A 24,553-nucleotide genomic window follows, 5' to 3' on the forward strand; every position below is an offset into this window, starting at 1 on the left:
AGATAGATTGGAGTGGGAAAGGCTTGATTCAGGAGTCATCTAAGAAGGAAGAGATGAGGTGTAGAGTAGAAAAGCACCTGGAGGAGTGGCAGAGAGAGGTTAAAGCCAAAGAGGCATTTCCAAGGAGAAAATACCAAGACACAAGACACAGTTTGGATAGATGGACTATTCTGAAATAGTATCTCAGCATGTATTATATTAAGGAGATATTAAGGTCAACACAAATGGGGCTGTTTTTGCTGGCCAGCTTAGCAGCAGTTACATTGCTTCTGCTAAGTGTTTGTAATACTTCAATGATTCATGTTCCAGTTGGGCATGAATGAGCTCCCTAAATTTCAGTCCAAGTATGTATTATCATGAGACATAGACTCTACATTGCAATTGTATTTGAGGGATGTGATAAAAAATTCAAGGATTTTAAAACTAATACACATAATAGTTGTCATTAATATTTGCTCCTATAAATGTTGTTCCGTATTGCTTCATAAAGTATATGTTTTTGTTTTCCTTCTTTAGGTCATTGTTTTTCAGACATATACAAATCAGAGTTATGTACCCATTGAAGCAAAATATATCTTTCCTTTGGATGAAAAGGCAGCTGTGTGTGGTTTTGAAGCTTTCATCAATGGAAAGCATATAGTAGGAGAGGTAAGGGGAGAACTTTCATTGTGACTGCACTTTGATTTCAAAGTTAGTTTCCCACTCACCCAAATCTTTATTACCTGAACCTTTTCATGAAACAAAAATACTTTTGAAGAACCATTCACTTATATAATTAGTCTCCACTCAAACATCCCTTTCTGATTGGCTGGTTTCTCTTTCTGTCTGTCCAGTCATTTTTAGTCAGCACCTCACTAATTCTTTGCCTCTGCACTTCAAGAAAGAGTGATTTCAATATCAGAAGTATAAGAGATCCATGTTGAAAAATCAGTGAAGCCCTTACATATTTTTGCAAAACCAGTCCTCCACACCCTTCAATAAAAGTCAAACTGAAATAAAGATTATTGCAATTTTTTAAGAAAAATTGTACCAAAAGAAATAACAGTTGATTCACTCTTTATTTATACTGAGAATTAGCCCACAGTTGCAATTATAACCCACGTTTTATTAAATTTAAGATAAGCTTAATTTATTATTTCTTGTTCAAGATAAAGTCCCAGTCAAACGTTTTCCCCCTTTATCTTTTGGTCCCAATTCAAAGAGACTTCTCTTTCATTGGTCTTTCTAGTTTTTATCGAACAAATACCTTTTGATGGTCACTTTATATGTTCCCTTAGTGTTCCATTTTTGCTTGGGTTTTAATAAGGATTAATGAAGTTTTCCTTATTAAGTCTGAAGTCATGATTTGGATTATGAAAATTAATCTTTTCCAGATTAAAGAAAAGGAAGAAGCCCATCGAGAATACCGGGAAGCCATCCGTCAAGGCCATGGAGCTTACTTGATGGATCAGGATGTGCCTGTATGACTTGCAGTTAATCCGTTAGCCTAGCATGCTTACTGAAACAGGGAAAACCAAGTTGGAAAACGATTCGAGTGTACAGTTCATACCAGATGTCAAGACAGTTTACAGTATTGGGGGCCCTGGAGTTTCATTTGCTTTTAGGAAAAAGAAGTCAAGCCAGTCAGACCATTTATCTGTCTTGTCTAAATAAGGGAGGAAATAGTGTAATTATTATCACACTGCTATGAAGAGCTGTTTCTTTAACGGGGAACTGAGTTTACCAAAAATGACAAGAAAAAGAAGACATTTGAGTTACATAATTTTCACCCTCTGATGAAAGAATGCGATATAGTTAGAGGATAAGCTTTCCTGGAACTAAGCTCAGAAATATACCCATTTTTAATCAAATTATAACCCAGGAGGATATTTCTGCTGATTACTGAGATAGGTCCAGGTTCTTTGCTTTGGGACTATTAGCTTTTATTTATAGCACATGTATTAGCTTTGATATATAACATATTATGTGAGAATCTGGAAGAAGGAACAATTATATCCACCAGATTGTTTCCCTTAACTGTAAGATGCTTAAATGTGCCTTTGGCTGGTACTAGATTGCACCCAGTCAGTTTCTTTCCAGTATCTCTAGTACAGATGTTTTAGCTGTTGTTAAAGATGGGTCCATAAGCTCCAGGTATCACCTCAGAGAATGGGACATTGCCACAGTATCATGAAAATTTAATACTTAGCATGGGTGTGTATAATATTTATGATTAGTATAGATTTAAGGGATCATTTATTATTTTTGAAATTGAAGCTATCCATTGGCAGGGTGGGAATAAGCAATGAGTTGACAATTATTGATCCGTTAATAGTGCCACCCCTGAATGAAGTACACATTTAAAAGCCTGGGGTTCACTTGAGAGATTGACACTTATTGGTATAAAGTTATAGTCATGAATGAGTTGCTCTAGAAGTTTTCTTCCATGATGCTAACATATCTCCCTAGCAATATGATCCAACAGGAAACAGCCTCCACAAATGCGGTTGCCTATAGGTAAAGTCTGGTCAGAGCCATTGCTAATCCAAGCCTTTGGGTCTCCCAGAATGTATTTTGCTATTTGGTGCCTATAATGATAATGTAATTATCAGAAGACAGAAACTGGCTTAGTTATCCAAGGGATTGAGGTGAATGTTATAGAGAGACATTAAGGGTACAGACTAATATCTCAGAACTGTGGAGGAAGTCGGGAGAAGTATGTCTTGTTGTGAAGGGCCCTTGTACCGGCCGTGCTGTCTGCAGCCCCTCACTGCAGTGCCCTTGTTCTTTGCACACTGATTGCCACAGTCCTTTCTTCACCATTCTTTGCTCCATTCTCAGCACCAACTATTTCACTCCTTTGTCATTCTCCTTAAACTGGCAACCCTATCTCTATTACCATTATTATCAATGTGACCCCTCTTGTTATTTCAAATGAAAACAATTATAAATCATTAATTCCTTCAGCTTTCCTCCTCCCCAACTTAAAAATGGTATCTTCTGTTTCCTCATTCCTTTCTTCCCTTCTAATTTCTAATGCTAATCCCTGCTTCTGTACTCTTTACCCTGTCTTGGATGATTTTTTCCTAGTCCTTGCTCCATCAGCCATTTTCTTTCATCTGTATATCCAGTCTATCTAGCTTAAAAAGGAGAGCAAACCCTGTCTTTCTTTATTCCTGCTTCTCCTCTCAACCGAACATCTCATTTTCTCTTTCCCTTCAGTAAAAGACTTAACTATTTTCTTACTTGCCATTTACTTCTCAATGTACTGCAAAGACTCCTCCACCCCCACCCCAGGCCATTGAAATGCTCCACTGCAATTTCCTGTGATCTCCAAAATGCCAAAACAACAGCTGCTCCATGTCATTCTAGATGACCCCTCTGCAGTTTTGAAACGGTTGACTACTCCTTTCTTCAATTCAACAATTAAACCAGTATTATTAGTACCTATGCCAGATGCCAGTGGTTTAAAAATAACATAATCCCACATGGCGTCCACAGTCTAGTATGGAAAGCAAACTCAACAAGTATGAGGTATGTGGAATACTAGAGGCATGTATTTAATGTAATAATGGCACAGCAAGGCAATGGATTTGTCGGCTTTGATGGGTCAGGGGAGCCTTCCCCGGGACAACAACACTTGATAAATAGGAATTCTTCAGGTAAACTAAGAAGTAAGATCACTGGACACAAATGGAACACAAATGGAATTCATAAGCTGTAAATGACCTGAAACAGCCCAGGTCTTTGGGAAAATGTAAATATTTTGGCCTGGCTGGTACGCCATGGGTAAAACTTGTCTTTCAGGTGCTATGAAAAGGCTGGATGGAGTAGCCTGAGGGACAACATGGGCCAGGGAGACTAGCTAGATGACTACTGTGGGAATCTAGGAAAGTGGTATAGGAGGCCTGAAGAAAGGGAGTGACAGTGGTAAGAGACAGGATGTAGCAGATGTGAAAGATGCTACGAGGTAGAATGTACAACTGGTTAAAGATTGGGGGATATGTTTCGCTGTGAGGAAGGAGTCTAGAATGATGCTTGAGCAGTATTGGCTTAGGTAACCAAAGGCTTTCACTAAGCTTCAGTTTGAGAGGAGCAGATTCTGTGTGGGAGTGGAGGTAATGGGCTGGAAGGAGATAAGTGCTGTGAGGAATTGGTGGGATATTGTGGACAAGTGTCCCTGGGGCAGCTGGCTGTATGATCAGGAGCTCAAGAAAGAGGTCTAAACTGGAGAGGACATCTGGTATTTACCGTGGGAGACTCTGCATTGGCATGGTGACACATCGGGCATGATCCAAGGATGCTGCCCTGCCAAATTTTGGATAGTGGAAAGGAAAGCAGAAAAGCATCTGAGTTGCTATAGCTAGGGAAAGTTCCCTAACAATATTATTGCTTCTTTAAGGATAATTTAATTTTTTTCTCTAAGATTCCTTGGGTTAAGGCATAATAAAGAATCCTTGTGTAATTTACTAGAATCAAATTTTTACTAGTTTGCTTTTGGTATGTACATAAATTAATCATTTAATATATTGTAAAGTCAGGTTAAAATGAACAGGATGGGATATTCATTAAAATAAATACTTAAATATAAAATATAGAAAAATAAGATATAATTTATTAAGCACTATGTCTAAAACTGATCTCAGTATCTGCCCCTCCAAATTGCTTCTTCCTCCTGTACTTCTTGGCTAGCAGTGGTTTTACCATTTACCCAGAGATCTGGGAGTCATTCTTCGTTTCTTCCTTTGTCTGTCCTCCAGGTCCCGTATCCAGTTAGTCATCTGTTAAATATTCCTACTAAATATCTGTGGAGTCTGCCCCATGTCACCACCTGTCTGTAGCCATTAGTCTAAGGTAGTAGCTGTCAGCTTTTCCCCTGACTCACTACTGGGGCATGGAAGGCCCATGAAGACTCAGCCCTGCCTAAGGTTCAATCTCATCTCACACCATTTTCTTCCTCCCACTTCATACTCCAAAAAGCCTGACAACGATTTGTATTTCCCCAAAACACAATGCCATTTGCTGTCTCTGCCCTTTGTTCCTCTCGTAGGAATGCTCTAATTCCATTTGTTTACTTAGTTTTTTTTTAGCATCATTTTTAAAGTCAGGCTAAGATGTGCCAGCTGTGGTCAGTACTCACAGTCAGTGCAGATGGGAAGCCATTGGTGTGGGAGAGCACAGGTGACGCTCGCACAAAGGCGCCTCTCCCTCCTCCCAGAGATTTCCAGTGCTCCCCACAACTGGTGAATGCACCGGCAACCTTTGTCTTGTAGGTTCTGTTACCATTTTCTGAGGAGGAATTGTGGGATTGTAATTCAAGTAGTTTATGTGATAGGAATGATTAACTAGCATAGAATGGATGTGCTTTTAAGTTGCAAGCTAAGTAATAATGTTTGTTTCAGGACGTCTTTACTGTAAGTGTTGGAAACTTACCCCCTCAAGCTAAGGTTCTTATCAAAATTACCTACATCACTGAGCTCAGCATGGAGGGTCCTGTTGCTGTCTTCTTCGTGCCGGCCACAGTGGCGCCCTGGCAACGGGACAAAGTCCTGAATGAGAGCATCCAGGTTAGTAGGCGTTCCCTGGGATCGACGTGTAAGGAGGAAAAAAGTATCTAAAATAGTCTAATCTTTACGGCATGTACTGTTTGTAAAATGAACAGAGATAACAACTGGTTATCTTTCTAGAGTTCTTACTACTGATATATTTATAAAAAGGTGTGTGAATATATGTGTATTTTCTATATTATATGGATATATTTTACATATATATCCGTATGTATGTATGTATACACGTACATACATACATATATAGTTGAAAATCTTTGTCAAAGTGGTCATAAATTATCCCCCATATCAGTTGTATTTTAGAAGTGAGTGTGTTTCTGTATGTTCATCAACTGAAACCAGCTGAATTGCTGTGGTTGTGAGTTGGGATCCTGCTTAGATTACATTCAGCTTATTGTGAAACTTAATAAATTCTTACATATATATATATTTTTTCTTTTAACAGGATACAGTAGAGAAGATATGTATAAGGGAAATAGGAAAAAAGCAGAGGTTAGTATCTAAAATATAAAATCTGTCAACTAATTATTCAGTAGACATTACCATCATGATTTAAATTTTCACTTAAAATTATTTGAAAAAGCATGAAGTAGAAATTACACTTAGACAGTGTTCTCTTCATTGTTGTAGCTTCGCCTTGAGTCTGTCTATTGAGATGCCATACGTGATTGGGTTCATTTCTAGTGATACACATAAACTGAAACAAAAGGTTAGTAAATCTTTTAACTTCAAAACTCTTATTTAAAAATTAATTTTATTTTATCAAAGCCATACATGCATGTGGTTTAAAAGGTCAACTAATACTAACAGCAGCTTCTAAAAAGAAGCAAGTCCTGCTTTGCCCCTGCCTGTCCCCCTGACCAGCCCCCAGAGAGAGTGAACCACTGCAGAATATTTTATGTTTCTTCTGATATTTTATTCTATAGTTTTAAATGAAGGTTTTACTATCTCTTGATTTCAACTGTTTCACAAATTATCTTTTTTTCTTTATTCTTTTTTAAATTTTATTAATTAAAAAAATTATAAGAAACAAGCATTCCCAACACATACACTCAGCAATTCACAATATCATCACATAGTTGCATATTCATCATCATGATCATTTCCCAGAACATTAGCATCAATTCAGAAAAAGAAATAAGAAGATAACAGAAAAATATAACAAACAGAAAAAAAAATTTTACAGGCCATACCCCTTGCTGATCCCTTTCATTGATCACTAGCATTTCAAACTAAATCTATTTTAACATTTATTCCCCCTATTATTTATTTTTATTCCATATGTTCCTCTCATCTGTTGACAAGGTAGATAAAAGGAGCATCAGACACAGGGTTTTCACAATCACACAGTCACATTGTGAAAGCTGTATCATTATACAATCATCATCAAGAAACATGGCTACTGGAACACAGCTCTACATTTTCAGGCAGTTCCCTTCAGCCTCTCCATTACATCTTGGATAACAAGGTGATATCTGCTTAATGCATAAGAATAACCTCCAGGATAACCTCTCAACTCTGTTTGGAATCTCTCAGCCATTGACACTTTGTCTCATTTCACTCTTCCCCCTTTTGGTCGAGAAGGTTTTCTCAATCCCTTGAAGCTGGGTCTCAGCTCATTCTAGAATTTTTCTCATTCCCTTGATGCTGAATCTCAGCTCATTCTGGGATTTCTATCCCACGCTGCCAGGAAGATCCACACCCCTGGTAGTCATGTCCCACATAGACAGGGGGAGGGTGGTGAGTCTGCTTGCTGTGTTGGCTGGAGAGAGAGGCTACATCTGAGCAACAAAAGAGGTTCCTTGGGGGTGACTCTTAGGCTTAATTTTAAGTAGGCTTGACCTATCCCCTGTGGGGTTAAGTTTCATATGAACAAACCCCAAGACTGGGGGCTCAGCCTATAGCTTTGGTTGTCCACACTGCTTGTGAGAATATCAAGAATTCAACTTGGGGAAGTTGAGTTTCCCCCGTTCTCGTCATTCCCTAAAGGGGGCTTTGCAAATACTTTTCCACTCACTGATCAAATCACTCTGGGATTCATCAGGGCATCACCTGGACAAACCAACAAAATCTCATGTCCTATACAAAGTTCCATGTACTTAAGGTGTTCAATCAACTATCTACATAAGTTATATTAGGAGATGCACTAGTCAAAGTATAGATTTGTACCAAATGAACATTTTTTGCTTTAGTCTCACACATTAGTTGAAATTTTTAAATATTAAGTACCATCTATTTTCAGCACACTGCAGTAATGACATTCTTTTGTTCTTCCTCATGCAAAAACATTTTTTAAATTTGTACATTTAGTCACTATCATTATATACTCTAGGCATTCCTAGATTACACCATCTCAATCTTTATCATCTATCTTTCTTTGTGATTTCATTTATCCCCCAGCCCTCCTCCCTCTATCATTCTCATATGCAGCTTCATTGAGTGTTTTAACATAATTGTATTACAGTTAGGTAATATTGTGCTGTCCTTTTCTGAGTTTTTATATTCAGTCCTGTTGCACAATCTGTATCCCTTTAGCTCCAATTACCCAATATCTCGCCCTATTTCTATCTCCTGATGGTCTCTGTTACCAAGGAAATATTCCAAGTTTATCCACTAATGTCAGTTCATATCAGTGAGACCATACAGTATTTGTCCTTTTGTTTCTGGCTAATCATACTCAGCATAATGTCCTTAAGGTCCATTCATGTTGTTACATACTTCATAACTTTATTCTGTCTTACAGCTGCATAATATTCCATCTTATGTAAATGTCACAGTTTGTTTAGTCAACTGTTTGTTGATGGACATTTTGGCTGTTTCCATCTCTTGGTAATTGTAAATAATGCTGCTATAAACATTGGTGTGCAAATGTCCGTTTGTGTCTTTGTCCTCATGTCCTTTGAGTAGAGACAGCATATAGATGGGTCCTGTTTTTTAATCCATTCTGCCAGACTATGTCTTTTGATTGGAGAGTTTAACCATTAACATTCAGTATTATTACTGCATGGGTAGTACTTTCTTCTACTATTTTGCCTTTTAGATTTTATATGTCATATCTAATTTTCCTTCTTTTTACCTTTACTCATAGTCTTTCTTTCTACACTCTTCTCCACACCTCTCTCTTCTGTCTTCGTATCTGTCTCTAGTATTCCCTTAAGTATTTCTTGTAGAGCTGGTCTCTTGGTCACAAATTCTCTCAGTGATTTTTTGTCTGAAAATGTTTTAATTTCTCTCACATTTTTGAAGGACAATTTTGCTGGATATAGAATTCTTGGTTGGCAGTTTTTCTCTTTTAATAATTTAAATTTATTATCCCACTGTCTTCTCGTCTCCATGGTTTCTGCTGAGAGAGCTGCACATAGTCTTATTGGGCTTCCCCTGTATGTGATGGATTGCTTTTCTCTTGCTTCTTTCAAGATCCTCTCTTTCTCTTTGACCTCTGACATTCTGATTATTAAATGTCTTGGAGTATGTCTATTTGGATCTATTCTCTTTGGGGTACGCTGCACTTCTTGGATCTGTCATTTTAAGTCTTTCATAAGAGTTAGGAAATTTTCAGTGATAATTTCCTCTATTAGTTTTTCTCCCCCTTTTCCCTTCTCTTCTCCTTCTGGGACACCCACAACACATATATTCATGCGCTTCATATTGTCTTTCAATTCCCTGAGTCCCTGCTCATATTTTTCCATTTTTTTCCCTATAGTTTCTGTTTCTTGTCGGATTTCAGATGTTCCATCCTGCAGTTCAGAACTCCTATGTTCTGTCTCTCGAAATCTACCATTGTAGGTTTCCATTGTTTTTTTTATCTCTTCTACTGTGTCTTTCATTCCCATAAGTTCTGTGATTTGTTTTTTCAGACTTTCAGTTTCTTCTTTTTGTTCTTTCCTTGCCCTTCTTTATATCCTCCCTCAATTCATTGATTTGGTTTTTGATGAAGTTTTCCATGTCTGTTCATACATTCTGAATTAATTGTTTCAGCTCCTGTATGTCATTTGAATTGTTGGTTTGTTCCTTTGACTGGGCCATATCTTCAATTTTCCTAGTGGATTTATTATTTTTTGCTGGCGTCTAGGCATTTAATTACCTTAATTAGTTTATTCTGGAAATTGCTTTCACTTCTTTTATCTAGGGTTTTCTTGCTGGATGAGTTTGTTGTCTATCTGTTCTTTGACATTCCGTTCAGCTTTATCTGGACCTTTAGCTTAAGTTTTGTTTAACATAGGAGAATTTTTCAGTTCTTGTTTTCTTGTTTCTTGCCCTGCTTGTGTGGTGCCTTTCCCCCACACACACTTAGGAGGGTCTACTTAGATATTATAGACCCCAGCCAGATTTTCCCAGACCAAACTGGCCTCCTATCAGGAGGAAAGAGTCACCTGCGTCGGTTTTCCCTGAGGGTGAGACTCAGCAGGTTGAAAGACTTTCTTGTGAAGTCTCTGGACTCTGTTTTTCTTATCCTGCCCAGTATGTGGCGCTTGTCTGACTGCAGGTCCCACCAGCATAAGATGATGCAGTACCTTTAACTTTGGCAGACTCTCCCTGCTGGGGGCATGGTGGAGACAGAGGAGAGGTTGTAGGCTGGTTTTAATGGCTTCAAATTACCAAACCCTGGTGTCTGAATTCCTTGATGGAGGGATTCCACCTGGGTGGGGCTTCACCCCTCCCCTGGGGAAGGCACAAGCTCCAGATAGGCCCCCAAAAGAGCTCACTTCTGCCTATACCTGGGGCAGTTGCAGCCTGAAAAGTCCTGCTGCTATATCCAAAGGCAGTCAAGCCTTTGTAGAAACACAGCCACAAAAATCTCTGTTTCCTTCTTTTTTTTCCCCCTTTTTCTGTCAGTCCTGCCCCCTTGGCGCCGGGGCAAAAATGAACAACCTCCGCTTTGATCAGGTTCACCTAAGCTGGGGGCCTATTTTTAGTAGTCAGAATTTGTTAATTAGTTCCACAATTGGTGTTTGATTGTACCCAGTCCCTGCTGCTGGTAAAGTCCTTTCCTTTCCCCTCTGGGAAGCGGCCTGTGGGGGAGGGGCGCTGGCCTCCACAGCTTTGGGAACTCACGGTTCTGGGGGGTGCTTGCAGCCAGTCCAGCTGGTCCAGACTGGGGTGCGCTGTGTGTCCGGTCACTATCGTGGCTCCAGGAACTGTTCTGTACTGTTTCTGGTTATTTAGTAGTTGTTCTCCACAAATTATCTTTTGACTTCCTAGTATAATGGATGAGAATTTAGCTCTCTTACCCCCTCCATTCGCTTCACTTCCCCCCTTTTCTCTACCCTTTTTTCCAAAACAATTTTATCACAATTTTTGGTTAAATCAATAGTCAGTGTTTCAATTATTACAACCATGAGAATGCTGTTTACCATTGAGCTAAGAAATGTATTCTGTTTACATTTTCTTTTCCTATATCTTTAATTCCCAGAGGGGAAGAGGAATGTTACCTTTTTTGTTTGCTTAGTTTTCTAGGAATCTGTCCCTATTTCTTTTCATATTCTAAAACCTTGGTAAAAATCCCTCCCGTAATTAGGTGTTAAAGTTGCTGGAGTGAAATATATCAGAAATGAAACAGCTTTTAAAAGGGGAATTTATCAAGTTGCGAATTTACAGTTCTAAGGCTATAAAAATGTCTAGATTAAGGCATCCAGGAAAAGATAATTTAATTCAAGGAAGGCCAGTGTGTCTGGAACACCTCTGTCAACTGCAAAGGCACATGGCGACTTGCTAGTATGTCGTCCTTACTAGTCCTTATTCCTGGTCCAGTTGCTTCCAGCTTCTGATGCCCATGGTTTCTTCTCTAAGTGTCTGTGGGAATTCATTTAGCTGTTCCTGGACAAAACTCTGGATTTCATCTCAGCTAAGCATCTGCCTGGGCAGGAGATTTTTTTCTCTTCAGGTTCTGGCTATTTCCAGGAGTTCTTGCTAAGCACCCAGTCTATTTTCTGTCTCAGTCGCCAAACATCTACATTGATTGTGCTCAGCTCTGAGGTTTCTCCAAAATCTTTCCCCTTTTAAAGACTCTGGTAAAATAATCAAGACCCACCTTGAATAGGTGACGGCACATCTCCATCTAATCAAAAGGTCACACCCACAGCTGGGCATGTCACAGCTCTGTGGAGATAATCTAATAAAAAATACCATCCTACAGTGTTGAATCAGGATTAAAAGAAATGGTTGCCTCCTACAAGATTGGATCAGGATTAAAACATGGCTTTTCTGGGACACCTAATAGATTCAAACTGGCACACTTCCCAATACTATTCTTCACACTGTTGAATCTTTCACATAATCCATTTCTGCTTTTTTTCCTCTGTAGGACTCCTCCCTTTCACCTTTCTGCTCCAGCCTGGCCTGGACACTGCATGGCTGGCTAACCCAGCCTCCATCTGTGTTCTTTGTTGGGTTTATGTGTATATGTGTGTGTTTAACCCTTCCTTTTGTTTTAGTCCCTCAAATTAGCAGAGCACAATTTCCATTAACTTCCCGAGTAACAGTCCCCAGGAGCTGGGGAGGGCGAGTAAGGACCTCACGTTTCAGGTGTAGCCCATCACCAATTCCCCTTTTCGCAGCCCTCTACTCCATTCTGCCCTGAATTCCTGAATGAGTCTGCATCCTATTTGACTGAAATTCTTTAAGTTATGAATCTCCCATTTCTTTTAGTGAGAGAAGAGTGGATAAATCGTTCTAGTTGCTTGGCTATTAAGGTAGGGATGAGACTGAGGGGTCTGACAGCCTAGTACATAGTCTATTAACCAGTACCTCTGTTTTCTACAGTACCAGTGCCTCCAGTTTGTGAGACTTCCCAAGTGGCTGCAAGGCTATTAAGCCATTGCTTGTAGCTATCCCTTCTACAGGTGCTCAGGTGGTAATTCCCTTCACTTTTGCCAAGTTAATCACCATGCCTCCATCATCAACTTTCCATCCTCCTAAATTCCATTGACGTCTCTCATCTGCCATTGTCTTTTTCCCTGTTCTCGATATTGTTATGGATTTATACCTTTTTTATTGCTTTCCTTTTATTATAGGGAGGTTTAAATTTTTCTAGGGAGTGGAGATAAACATGTGGTTATTCCATCCCCCACCAAAAGCCCTCAGTATCAGTTAGCTTTTGCTGTATAATAAACAAGCACAAAACTTCGTGGCTTAAAACAATAAGCATTTATTATTTCTCACAGTTCTTTGGATTGGCTGGTCTGGACCAGGTTGACTGGTACAGGATCGTCTGGGATAGCCTCACTTGCTCTTGGCCTGGTGTCAGTTGGGGTGATGGCCATATGCCTCTCATCATCCAGCAGGTTAGCTCAGGTTCATTCATAGAGTGGTGGAAGAACTCCCAGTAGCAACAAGAGAGGACAAACCCTATTACACAAGCATACTTTCCAAGCTTCTGCCTTTGTTCTAGTTTGCTCGCTGCTGGAATACAATATACCAGAAACAGAATGGCTTTTAAAGAGGGGAATTTAATAAATTGCTAGTTTATAGTTCTAAGGCCAAGAAAATGTCCCAGTTAAAACAAGTCTATAGAAATGTCCAGTCTGAGGCATCCTGGGAAATACACCTTGATTCAAGAAGGATGACGAAGTTCAGGGTTTCTCTCTCTTGGCTGGAAGGACACATGGTGAACAGTCAGGATTTCTTGCTCATCTGGAAAGGCACATGGCGAACACGGTGTCATCTACTAGCTTTCTCTCCTGGCTTCCTGTTTCATGAAGTTCCCCAGGAGGCATTTTCCTTCTTCATCTCCAAAGGTTGCTGGCTGGTAGACTCTCTTCTTGTGGCTATATCATTCTGTGTTCTCAGAATCTCCTGGCTTTCTCTCTTGTCGTTCTCTTTTATAAGATTCCAGTAAACTAATCAAGACCCTCCCAAATGGGTAGAGACTCTCCTAATCCAGTTTAACAACCACTCTTGATTGAGTCACATCTCCAGGGAGATGATCTAATTACAGTTTCAAATATACAGTACTGAATAGGGATTAGGAAAAATGGCTGCCTTTACAAAATGGAATTAGGATTAAAACATGGCTTTTCTAGGGTACACACATCGTTTCAAACCAGCGCAGCCTCTATCACATTATCTAATGGCCAAAGCAAGTCACGTGGCCAACTCCACATTCGAGAGGTGGAAAAGAACTGCAAAGTCACATTGCAAAGGGGTTTCAGACTGGGATAGGAGAAATTTGTGGCCATTGTGCAATCTACCATGTTGTCTTTATTATATTATAGTTTATCATCTATATTTTCAGTTACTCCAAATTTATGAAAATAAAATTAAAAAAAATTTATTGTAGTGACATATATACAACAGAAAATTTCCCATTTTAACCACTTTCATATGTAAAATTCAGCGATATTAATTACAATCACAATATTGCACTCCCATGTACCCATTAAGCAATGATTCCCTATTGCCTCTGGCCCCTGGTAACTTAATCTACTTTCTAGCCTTATGAATTTGCTTATTATAGATATTTCATATATGTGGAATCATATCATATTTGTCCTTTTACGTCTGGCTTATTCATTTAGCATAATGTTTTCAAGGTTCTTCATTCTATCGCATTTATCAAAACTTCATTCTTTTTAAGGCTGAATAGTATTCTAGTTGTATACATCACAGTTTGTTTATCCATTCATCTGTTGATGGGTATCTAGGTGGTTTCCATCTTTCAGCTATTGTGAATAGTGATATGAACTGTTGTGAACATTGGAGTTCAAGTATTTTTGTGTGTCCCTGTTCTATTCTTTTGAGTATATACCTGGAAATGGAATTGCTGAATAAAAATATAATTTACAAGTAGAGTATAGGTGTAACATTTATATTTAATTTTCTAGTTTACATTCTAGGCTTTCTGCTATATTCAGATAAGTCTAGTATTCAGATCTGTATCTTCAAGTTAGCATTGGAGACTACCTCAAGTTGAGTCTTTCTTCCTAAGTTTTGTTGTGTAAGTCAAAAGTCAAACAGTCTTTCAGGAGAGTAACTGATGGGGTAACACTTCTAAAATTACATTTCATAATTTTGTATTTTATGACTACATTGTGATTGTTAAGGTGATTATGCAAAAAATTAGTGTTTTCAACTTTGATGAGTAAGTGCAAATTGATAAGATAATATTCTACCTTTTACTTTACTGTTACTGATGTTGATTTGTTTGTTTACTTTGTAGCGCACAGACTGCAAAGCTGTAATTAGCACTGTAGAAGGTAGTTCCATAGACAGCAGTGGATTTTCTCTCCATATAAGTTTGTCTGATGCATATCTCCCACGAATGTGGGTTGAAAAACATCCAGATAAAGAAAGCGAGGTATGGTGTTTCTTATTTAGAAGTTGCAGTCACTATTAACAAACTATTTTAGAATAAATAGGTTATTTAAATTTGGAGTTATTGATGGTCGTGAAAAACTAGAATAACAAAATGAACTCTCATCACCCCAAGATTCCACAACTAAAATATTTATGCTGTCAAGCAAAACAAACCTCTGAGGTTTTAAACCAAACACACATGTGGTATAGTTCTCTATAGGGATCACAATTGTCACCTTAATCCCCGTGAGAAAGAAAACCTGCCATCAGGCATTAATATATTCGTGGGTCTGTGTACTTTTTTGTAGTTTTTAAATATAGAAACTGTAAAAACAAAAATTTGTTCATAGCTAAAGACCGTTTTGTGTGGCAGTGGAGAAAGATCTCTTCTTAAGTTAAAATATAAACTGATACATGATACAAGTCGTACTTTAAGTATTGGTTGCTTAATAAAATAAATTGTACGAGTAACGGACCCTGCCACTGCAGAGGTGATGGCGGGTGCAGAGCTGCCTGGCTGGGCAGCGAGGATGGATCACGCGGGACTGGGGCGCGCAGAGCCAGAGGCAGGCCGTGGCCCCTGGCGAGGTCTCCTCCTCCACACGGGGGCTCAGCAGAGGGGAGGGACAGGTGGGCCGGGTAGCAGGGCTGGGCAGGAGACGGACAGGCCTGGTCATAGCGTGGTTATATGCGGCGCAGCGTGGGCAGCTTAGAGGAAGAGAGCTTTGCTCTGTCATGGTTAGGGACAGGTGTCAACTTGGCCAAGTTGTGGTACCTGTTCATCTGATTGGGCAAGCGCTGGCCTGTCTGTTGCAATGAGGACATTTCATAGGATTAGGTCATGATCACGTCAGCTACATCCACAGCTGATTCCATTTGTAATCAGCCAAAGGGGAGTGTCTTCTGCAATTAGTGATGCTAAATGCAATCATGGGAAGCCTTTTAAGAAGGACTCAGAGGAGACGGGTTCCATTCCTGCTTTGGCTGGTGAGCCTCTCCTGTGGAGTTCATCCAGGCCATCCATTGGAGTCATCGGCTTCGCAGCCTGCACTGTGGATTTTGGACTCTGCATTCCTACGGTCACGTGAGACACTTTCATAAATTTTATATTTGCAAGTGTTCCCTGTTGATTCTGTTTCTCTAGAGAACCCTAACTAATACATCTTGGTACCAGGAGTGGTTCTTAAGGAAAAGAATCTTAAAAATGGGTTTTTATGAATGGTTTTCTACTCTGACTGGGCTCAGAGACACTAAGGACTCTGATTCCCGTAATCAGAATGACACTCCCAATCCATGGACTGAGTTGGCAAAGGAGATAGTCAAAATATCATCATTCGATTCTCCTAATGCTTCGCTTGTACGAAGCCAGACTCTGGGGGATAATGTTTTTGACACCTTTACAGAGTTTTGTAGAAATAAAAGTTATAGAGATGTTGGTTGGTTGTTGTTAGATACACTGTCTACATTAAAGGGTGAAAGGGATGGGCTTAAGGCTTCAAACAAGAAGCTTAAGTGCCATCTGAAAGATGTAGAGGTTTCTATGAGTATCCTGAAGGAAAATTTTATTTCCTGTAGCCGTAGACTTGAGATCTGTGAAAATCAGACTCAGAATCTTATTGTTAGAGTAGCAACTTTACAACGTAAACTGAAATCTCAGTCTTGCATGGTGTCTGCTGTTAAAGTGAGGGCATTGATTGGAAAGAAGTGGGACCCTGAAAAATGGGATGGTGACATATGGATTGATAATGATGTTGGGGGTGAGGTTGAAACCCTAGACCATGCTGAGCCTTCTTTAGATAACCCTGTAATAGTCTGCCCTGAGGACATAGCCGCCCCACCTCCAGCCTGCCTTGAGGAATTGGCCACCCAACCTCCTCCTGAAGGGATTAGCCCTAGAGTTATTAATCCTGTTTCACCAGGTGAAACTGCAAATGAAAGCCCTGAAGCAAATGGCTTGGAAGATATTTCTAATTCTTTTCATGACCCACCCCCACCACCCCTCATTTCTTCTAGACCTATAACTAGACTAAAGTCCCAACAGGCCCCTAAAGGTGAGGTACAAAGTATCACACATGAGGAGGTACGTTATACTCCAAAAGAACTGTGTGAGTTTTCCAATTTATATAGACAGAAATCAGGGGAATATGTGTGGCAATGGATTTTAAGAGTGTGGGATAATGGTGGGAGGAATATAAGGCTGAATCAGGCTGAATTTATTGATATGGGCCCACTAAGCAGAGATTCTGCATTCAATGTTATAGCTCGAGCAGTTAGAAAAGGTGTTAACAGCTTGTTTGGGTGGTTGGTTGAAACATGGATCAAAAGGTGGCCAACATTACCTGAGGTTGAAATGCCAGAACTGTCCTGGTAAAATGTAGATGAGGGGATCCAGAGGCTTAGAGAGATTGGGATGTTAGAGTGGATTTATCATGCAAAGCCTGCTCTTAAACCCCAGGAATGTCCAGAGGATGCACCTTTTACCAGAACAGTGAGAAATAAGTTTGTGAGACTAGCACCATCATCCCTCAAGAGCTCTGTGGTTGCACTTCTCTGTAGGTCAGATATTACTGTAGGAACTGCTGTCACTGAGCTGGAATCCTTAAACACAATGGGGATGACAGGATCCCGAGTTGGCAGAAGCCAGGTGGCAGCACTTAATCACCAAAGACAGGGTAGACGCGGCTATTATAATAGACAACAAACTCAAAGGAGGCATCAAAATTATATGACACGCAGAGATTTGTGGCATTGGCTAGTAAATCATGGGGTGCCTAGAAATACAGTAGAAGGGCAGTCTACTAAGTTCTTGTTGGAGCTGTATAAACAAAAGAGTTCTAGGTCAAGGGAACAGAAGTGTAACCTGAATTACAAAAACACAGAGTCACGGCCCCTTAATCAATTTCCAGACTTGAAACAGTTTACAGACCCTGAGCCCCTTGAATGAAGGGGAGGCCAGGTCCCTATGGGGGAGAAACCTGTTACACTACCACAAATTTATACTGTTAACCTTCCTCTAAGTCTTCCCCAAGGAGACCGACGGCCTTTTACCAGGGTAACTGTGCATTGGGGAAAAGGAAATGATCAGATATTTCGGGGATTATTAGACACTGGTTCAGAAGTGACATTAATTCCAGGGGACCCAAAACGTCACTCTGGACCACCAGTCAGAGTGGGGGCTTATGGAGGCCAGGTGATCAATGGAGTTTTAGCTCAGGTCCGTCTCACAGTGGGTCCAGTGGGCTCCCGGACCCATCCTGTAGTTATTTCCCCAGTTCCGGAATGTATAATTGGCATAGACATACTGAGCAACTGGCAGAATCCCCACGTTGGTTCTCTAACTCGTGCAGTGAGGGCTATTATGGTGGGAAAGGCCAAGTGGAAGCCACTAGAACTGCCCCTACCAAGCAAAATAGTAAATCAGAAACAATACTGGATTCCTGGGTGGGATTGCAGAGATTACTGCCACTCTTAAGGACTTGAAAGATGCAGGGGTGGTGATTCCCACCACATCCCCGTTCAACTCTCCTATTTGGCCTGTGCAGAAAACAGATGGGTCTTGGAAAATGACAGTGGATTATCGTAAACTCAACCAGGTGGTAACTCCAATTGCAGCTGCTGTTCCAGATGTAGTATCATTGCTTGAGCAAATCAATACATCCCCTGGTACCTGGTATACAGCTATTGATCTGGCAAATGCTTTTTTCTCAATAGCTATTAGTAAGGACCACCAGAAACAGTTTGCTTTCAGCTGGCAAGGTCAGCAATATACTTTCACTGTCCTACCTCAGGGGTATATCAACTCTCCAGCCCTATGTCATAATCTTGTTTGCAGAGACCTTGATCGTTTCTCCCTCCCACAAGACATCACACTGGTCCATTATATTGATGATATCATGTTGATTGGACCTAGTGAGCAAGAAGTAGCAACTACTCTAGATTTACTGGTAAGGCATTTGCGTGTCAGAGGATGGGAGATAAATCCAACAAAAATACAGGGGCCTTCCACCTCAGTAAAATTTCTAGGTGTCCAGTGGTGTGGGGCATGTCGAGATATCCCTTCTAAGGTGAAGGATAAATTGCTGCATCTGGCCCCTCCCACAACCAAAAAAGAGGCACAACGCCTAGTTGGTCTTTTGGATTTTGGCGACAACATATTCCTCATTTGGGTGTGCTACTCCGGCCCATTTATCGTGTGACCAGAAAAGCTGCTAATTTTGAGTGGGGACCTGAACAAGAGGAGGCTCTGCGACTGGTCCAGGCTGCTGTGCAAGCTGCTCTGCCACTTGGACCATATGATCCAGCAGATCCAATGGTGCTGGAAGTGTCAGTGGCAAATAGAGATGCTGTCTGGAGCCTTTGGCAGGCCCCTATTGGAGAATCACAATGCAGACCCTTAGGATTTTGGAGCAAAGCCTTACCATCTGCTGCAGATAACTACTCTCCTTTTGAGAAACAGCTTTTGGCCTGCTACTGGACCTTAGTAGAGACTGAACGCTTAACCATGGGCCACCAAGTTACCATGAGATCTGAGTTGCCTATCATGAGTTGGGTGTTGTCTGACCCACCAAGCCATAAAGTTGGACGTGCACAGCAGCACTCTATTGTAAAGTGGAAATGGTATATACGAGATAGAGCCAGAGCAGGTCCTGAAGGCACAAGTAAGTTACATGAAGAAGTGGCACAAATGCCCATGGTTTCCACTCCTGCTGCCACATACCTTCTCTTTCCCAGACCAGAGCTATGGCCTCTTCGGGAGTTCCTTACAGTGAATTGACTGAGGAAGAGAAAACTCGGGCCTGGTTTACAGATGGTTCAGCACGATATGCAGGTACCACCCGAAAGTGGACAGCTGCAGCATTACAACCCCTTTCTGGGGTGTCCTTGAAGGACAGTGGTGAGGGGAAATCCTCCCAGTGGGCAGAACTTCAAGCAGTGCACCTGGTTGTTCATTTTGCTTGGAAGGAAAACTGGCCAGAGGTGCGTTTGTATACTGACTCATGGGCTGTTGCTAATGGTTTGGCTGGATGGTCAGGGACTTGGAAAGACCATAATTGGAAAATTGGTGACAAAGAGGTCTGGGGAAGAAGTATGTGGATAGACCTTTCTGAGTGGGCTAAAAACATGAAGATATTTGTGTCCCATGTGAATGCACACCAGAGGGTGACTTCAGCAGAGGAAGATTTTAATAATCAAGTGGATAAGATGACCCGTTCTATGGATACCAGTCAGCCTGTTTCCCCAGCAACTCCTGTTATTGCCCAATGGGCTCATGAACAAAGTGGTCATGGTGGTAGGGATGGAGGTTATGCATGGGCTCAGCAACATGGACTTCCACTCACCAAGGCTGACCTGGCTACAGCCACTGCTGAATGCCCAATCTGCCAGCAGCAGAAACCCACACTCAGCCCCCGACATGGCACCATTCCCCGAGGTGACCAGCCAGCTACATGGTGGCAGGTTGATTACATTGGACCACTCCCTTCATGGAAGGGGCAGTGATTTGTTCTAACTGGAATAGACACATACTCTGGATATGGGTTTGCTTTCCCTGCACACAATGCTTCTGCCAAAACTACTATCCGTGGGCTTACAGAATGCCTTATCCATCATCATGGTATTCCACATAGCATTGCTTCGGATCAAGGAACACACTTCACAGCAAATGAAGTGCGGGAATGGGCACATGCTCATGGAATTCTCTGGTCTTACTATGTTCCCCATCATCCAGAAGCAGCTGGATTGATAGAACGATGGAATGGCCTTTTGAAAACTCAATTACGGTGCCAACTAGGTGGCAAAAACTTGAAAGGCTTGGGTAATGTTCTCCAGGAAGCTGTGTATGCTCTGAATCAGCGTCCGCTGTATGGTGCTATTTCTCCCATAGCCAGGATCCATGGGTCCAGGAATCAAGGGGTGGAAATGGGTGTGGTGCCACTCACTATTACTCCTAGTGATCCACTAGGAAAATTTTTGCTTCCTGTCCCTGCTACCCTGAGTTCTGCTGGTCTACAGGTTTTAGTTCGAAAGCGGGGTGTGCTTTCTCCAGGAGAAACAACAGTGATACCACTGAACTGAAAGTTAAGATTGCCACCTGGCCACTTTGGGCTACTTATGCCTCTGGATCAACACACCAAGAAGGGGATTACATTATTGTCTGGGGTAATTGACCCTGACTATCAGAAGGAAGTAGGACTGCAACTACATAATGGAGGGAAAGAAGAGTTTTCTTGGAATATAGGAGATTCCCTGGGGCGTCTATTAGTACTACCATGCCCTGTGATTAAAATCAATGAAAAACTGCAACAGCACAATCCAGGCAGGACCACTAATGGCTCTGAGACTTCAGGAATGAAGGTTTGGGTCACCCCACCAGGCAAAGAACCACGGCCAGCTGAAGTGCTTGCTGAGGGGAAAGGGAACATGGAATGGGTAGTGGAAGAAGGTAGTGATAAGATATGAACTTCGACCACGTGATCAGTTACATAAACGAGGACTGTAATGCTCTTTTGTTTGTGTTATACTATTTAAATTGTAAGATATCAAGTTTAAGAGTGAATGTTGCCCAAGGATTTGCACGCTATTCTGGAGAGATTTAATGTGTTTCCAGTTATATGCAGGACAGTTGAGTATTGTCAGGTAAAAGAAAAAATGTGTGCTTATTTGTTTTCATTTGGAAATTAAGTATGGTCTAAGGTGATATATATACATATATATATATATAGGTGCCAAGTTGACAAGGGGTGGACTGTCATGGTTAGGGACAGGTGTCAACTTGGCCAAGTTGTGGTACCTGTTCATCTGATTGGGCAAGCGCTGGCCTGTCTGTTGCAGTGAGGACATTTCATAGGATTAGGTCATGATCACGTCAGCTACATCCACAGCTGATTCCATTTGTAATCAGCCAAAGGGGAGTGTCTTCTGCAATTAGTGATGCTAAATGCAATCATGGGAAGCCTTTTAAGGAGGACTCAGAGGAGACAGGTTCCATTCCTGCTTTGGCTGGTGAGCCTCTCCTGTGGAGTTCATCCAGGCCATCCATTGGAGTCATCGACTTCGCAGCCTGCCCTGTGGATTTTGGACTCTGCTCTCCTACGGTCACGTGAGACACTTTCATAAATTTTATATTTGCAAGTGTTCCCTGTTGATTCTGTTTCTCTAGAGAACCCTAACTAATACAGCTCTGTCCCTCTCTTTCGCCTCTGATGCAAAGTTGATGCTGGAGTTGGATATTTAGAGGATAATATCATGGATGATGAGTTCCAGTCTTTACAGAGAAATTTCATGCACTAGTACGACCAGGAGCGTAAAGACTTGGAAGAGAATAAACTCACCTTTACTCTCATTTTTAACAAACATATCTCCTTGGTAGAAAAGCATGTTGGGAAACAGCTGCTGGAGAGATTCCTGGATTTAACATAGCGGCTTTCATATCATCTTCAAATGCCACAGTGGGGCATGGTATTTTAAGGATGTAGAAATTGATGGGCCCTTTTAGTAAAGAAAAGAAAAACATTTTAATTTATCTTTCTATAAATGTGGGTTTTCATATATTGCATATGCTTTAAATGAAATATTGTATGTATATGATAAATATGTGTGGTGGGTTTATGTGTCTCCCTTCTTTGAAACTTATGGGCTTTTTTTTTCCAACCATTACCATGGCAATTGGCACATACCTATCAGAGTTAGAAATCCCTGCAGCAGTATCTTGCCTAAGCAGGGGTGGATCCTTGCTAGTTCCTAGGGGAGCATTCTTTATTTAATATCCCAATTACATCTTTAATTTTTGTCAACTATTTACAAAGATCGTGGTGTTAGGTTTTTAGATTAAAATTTTGTGGTCTCAACACAATGTAGTACAAGTCTAAACAACATGTTACTCCTGTTTAAAGTGATAAGAGGCAGCAATAATGAGCCTTTTTTCTTTTTTTTCTACTTTTAGGCTTGCATGCTTGTGTTTCAGCCAGATTTCAGTGTCACCCTCCCTGAAATAGCTGAGAACAGTGAAGTGATCATTTGTCTTGATTGCTCCAATTCTATGGAGGGTGCAGCATTTGTGCAAGCCAAGCAAATTGCCTTATATGCCCTGTCCCTGATGGATAAGAAGCAAAAAGTAAACATCATCAAATTTGGCACAGGTGAGTACTCTGTAGCTCTAGCCCAAAGATGCTTCGTCTCTGACATGAACACACTCAGGTGTAGACTCCGTGAGTGTTGGTAGACCAGAAGGTCTGTAGAGTGAGTGTAGCATAGTATAAGGTTTAAGAACAGGAGCTCTGGAGCCACATTTTCTAGGCCCAAATTGCAACTCTACCACTTAACTAACTATATGTGGCACCGTGGGCAAGTTACTTGAACTTTTTGTGCCTTTTTTTCATCTGTAAAATGAAGTAACAGTCCCTACCCCATATGTTTATTGCAATAATTGAGTTAATGTGTATAAAGTACTTTAAACAGTACCTGTGATGTGTGAAGAGCTACCTAAATATTACCATTATCATTTCTACTAGTGGGACCAAATATAAAACCTTTGATTTATTATTAATATTACTATTAACTGAACCAAAAGCAAGTATGAGGATCTTAAATATAAGAACAGAACATTTGAAATCAATACTGTCCCAGAAAGTCTATAAGGAATAGTCTCAGGAAACATGAAGTCATTACAATTAAGAGAAAGATGATCTCATCCTCCTGGCAGGGCCTCAGTGACATCACAGCCAGGAGAGGAAGGTACTCTAGGGATGAGAGAAGGAACACAGGATGGAATGCAGGGACACCCCATGTCCTACTAATTCTGGTATTCTGTGCCACTCAGCAGGTCTGTCCAACTTCATGACTGAGTGGGTGTCTACGTGCTGATGGCAGGGAGAAGTCAAATGAGCTAGGGGGAGAGCAGGTGCAGAGTACACATATGGAGAATGTGCCCTTTTTCAGTGGCCACACTGCCTGTGCTATTTGGGCACGCCTACACCTACTTTGCATAAGAGACAGGTTCTAGAACTGAGGTCTACACATTTAATTTAACTCATAACTTTTTTCTGTCTAGCAGACAAAATGTTCTTAGTAAAACCTCTTGTCACTTATTCTTTCATGAGGTAAAAACCTTCTTGAGCAAGCTTCCAGGCTTCATACATATAAACTTTGAAGTTACAAGGGCAAATTTCAGATTGCCAATTCACCAAATTCATCCTGGGTTTACACAATATCCTAGCATCAAATGGAAGAACTATTCCATTTGATGCTAGCTTTTGATCTAAACTTGCTTTTAACCTTTCAAAGTAGAATTAACCAGACAGCAAGGGTGTAGGGGAAGTCATTTTTCAACATGTATCATGTAAATTCAAATTTTAAGGTTCCTTTTGTAGAATAAAAGGCTCTTCTCTGTTGACAAGGTTATTTCTGAGTTGCAAAAATTATCTACCCCCCTCTTCATGTTTTCGGTCCTTCCTGTATTCCTCCATTCAATCTTGGCTGCCAGATCAGACGGACAAAAATACTCAAGGATGTTTTTTCTTGCATCTATAGTGGAAATTTTAGGAGAGACTCAACATTTGCATGGCAAAGTGTATATTCAAATGCACTAGAATTTGTAATTGAAAGGAATACTGTAGTGGGTTTTGTATATGTTCAAATGATCAAACATAGTTAGTTTTCTAAAAAATAAAATGTTCTTCAAGAAAACAGTGGTGATATAAGGTAGCATTATCATT

General features: G+C 40.7%; 1 protein-coding gene across 2 annotated transcripts in view; it reads left to right on the forward strand.

Moving 5' to 3' along the window:
• The window catches only part of PARP4 (poly(ADP-ribose) polymerase family member 4), a 133,954-nt gene that overhangs the window by 71,681 nt on the left and 37,720 nt on the right, over positions 1–24,553 (forward strand). For both annotated transcript variants that reach the window (XM_077158767.1, XM_077158766.1), the window contains exons 16-22: positions 517–648; positions 1,374–1,460; positions 5,382–5,546; positions 5,992–6,038; positions 6,177–6,255; positions 14,704–14,841; positions 22,783–22,978. In XM_077158767.1, coding sequence (XP_077014882.1) covers positions 517–648; positions 1,374–1,460; positions 5,382–5,546; positions 5,992–6,038; positions 6,177–6,255; positions 14,704–14,841; positions 22,783–22,978 — 844 coding nt within the window. The remainder of the gene's footprint in view (positions 1–516; positions 649–1,373; positions 1,461–5,381; positions 5,547–5,991; positions 6,039–6,176; positions 6,256–14,703; positions 14,842–22,782; positions 22,979–24,553) is intronic.

The sequence above is a fragment of the Tamandua tetradactyla genome, chromosome 4 (genome assembly GCF_023851605.1).
Source record: "Tamandua tetradactyla isolate mTamTet1 chromosome 4, mTamTet1.pri, whole genome shotgun sequence".
Classification (NCBI taxonomy): Eukaryota; Metazoa; Chordata; class Mammalia; order Pilosa; family Myrmecophagidae; genus Tamandua; species Tamandua tetradactyla.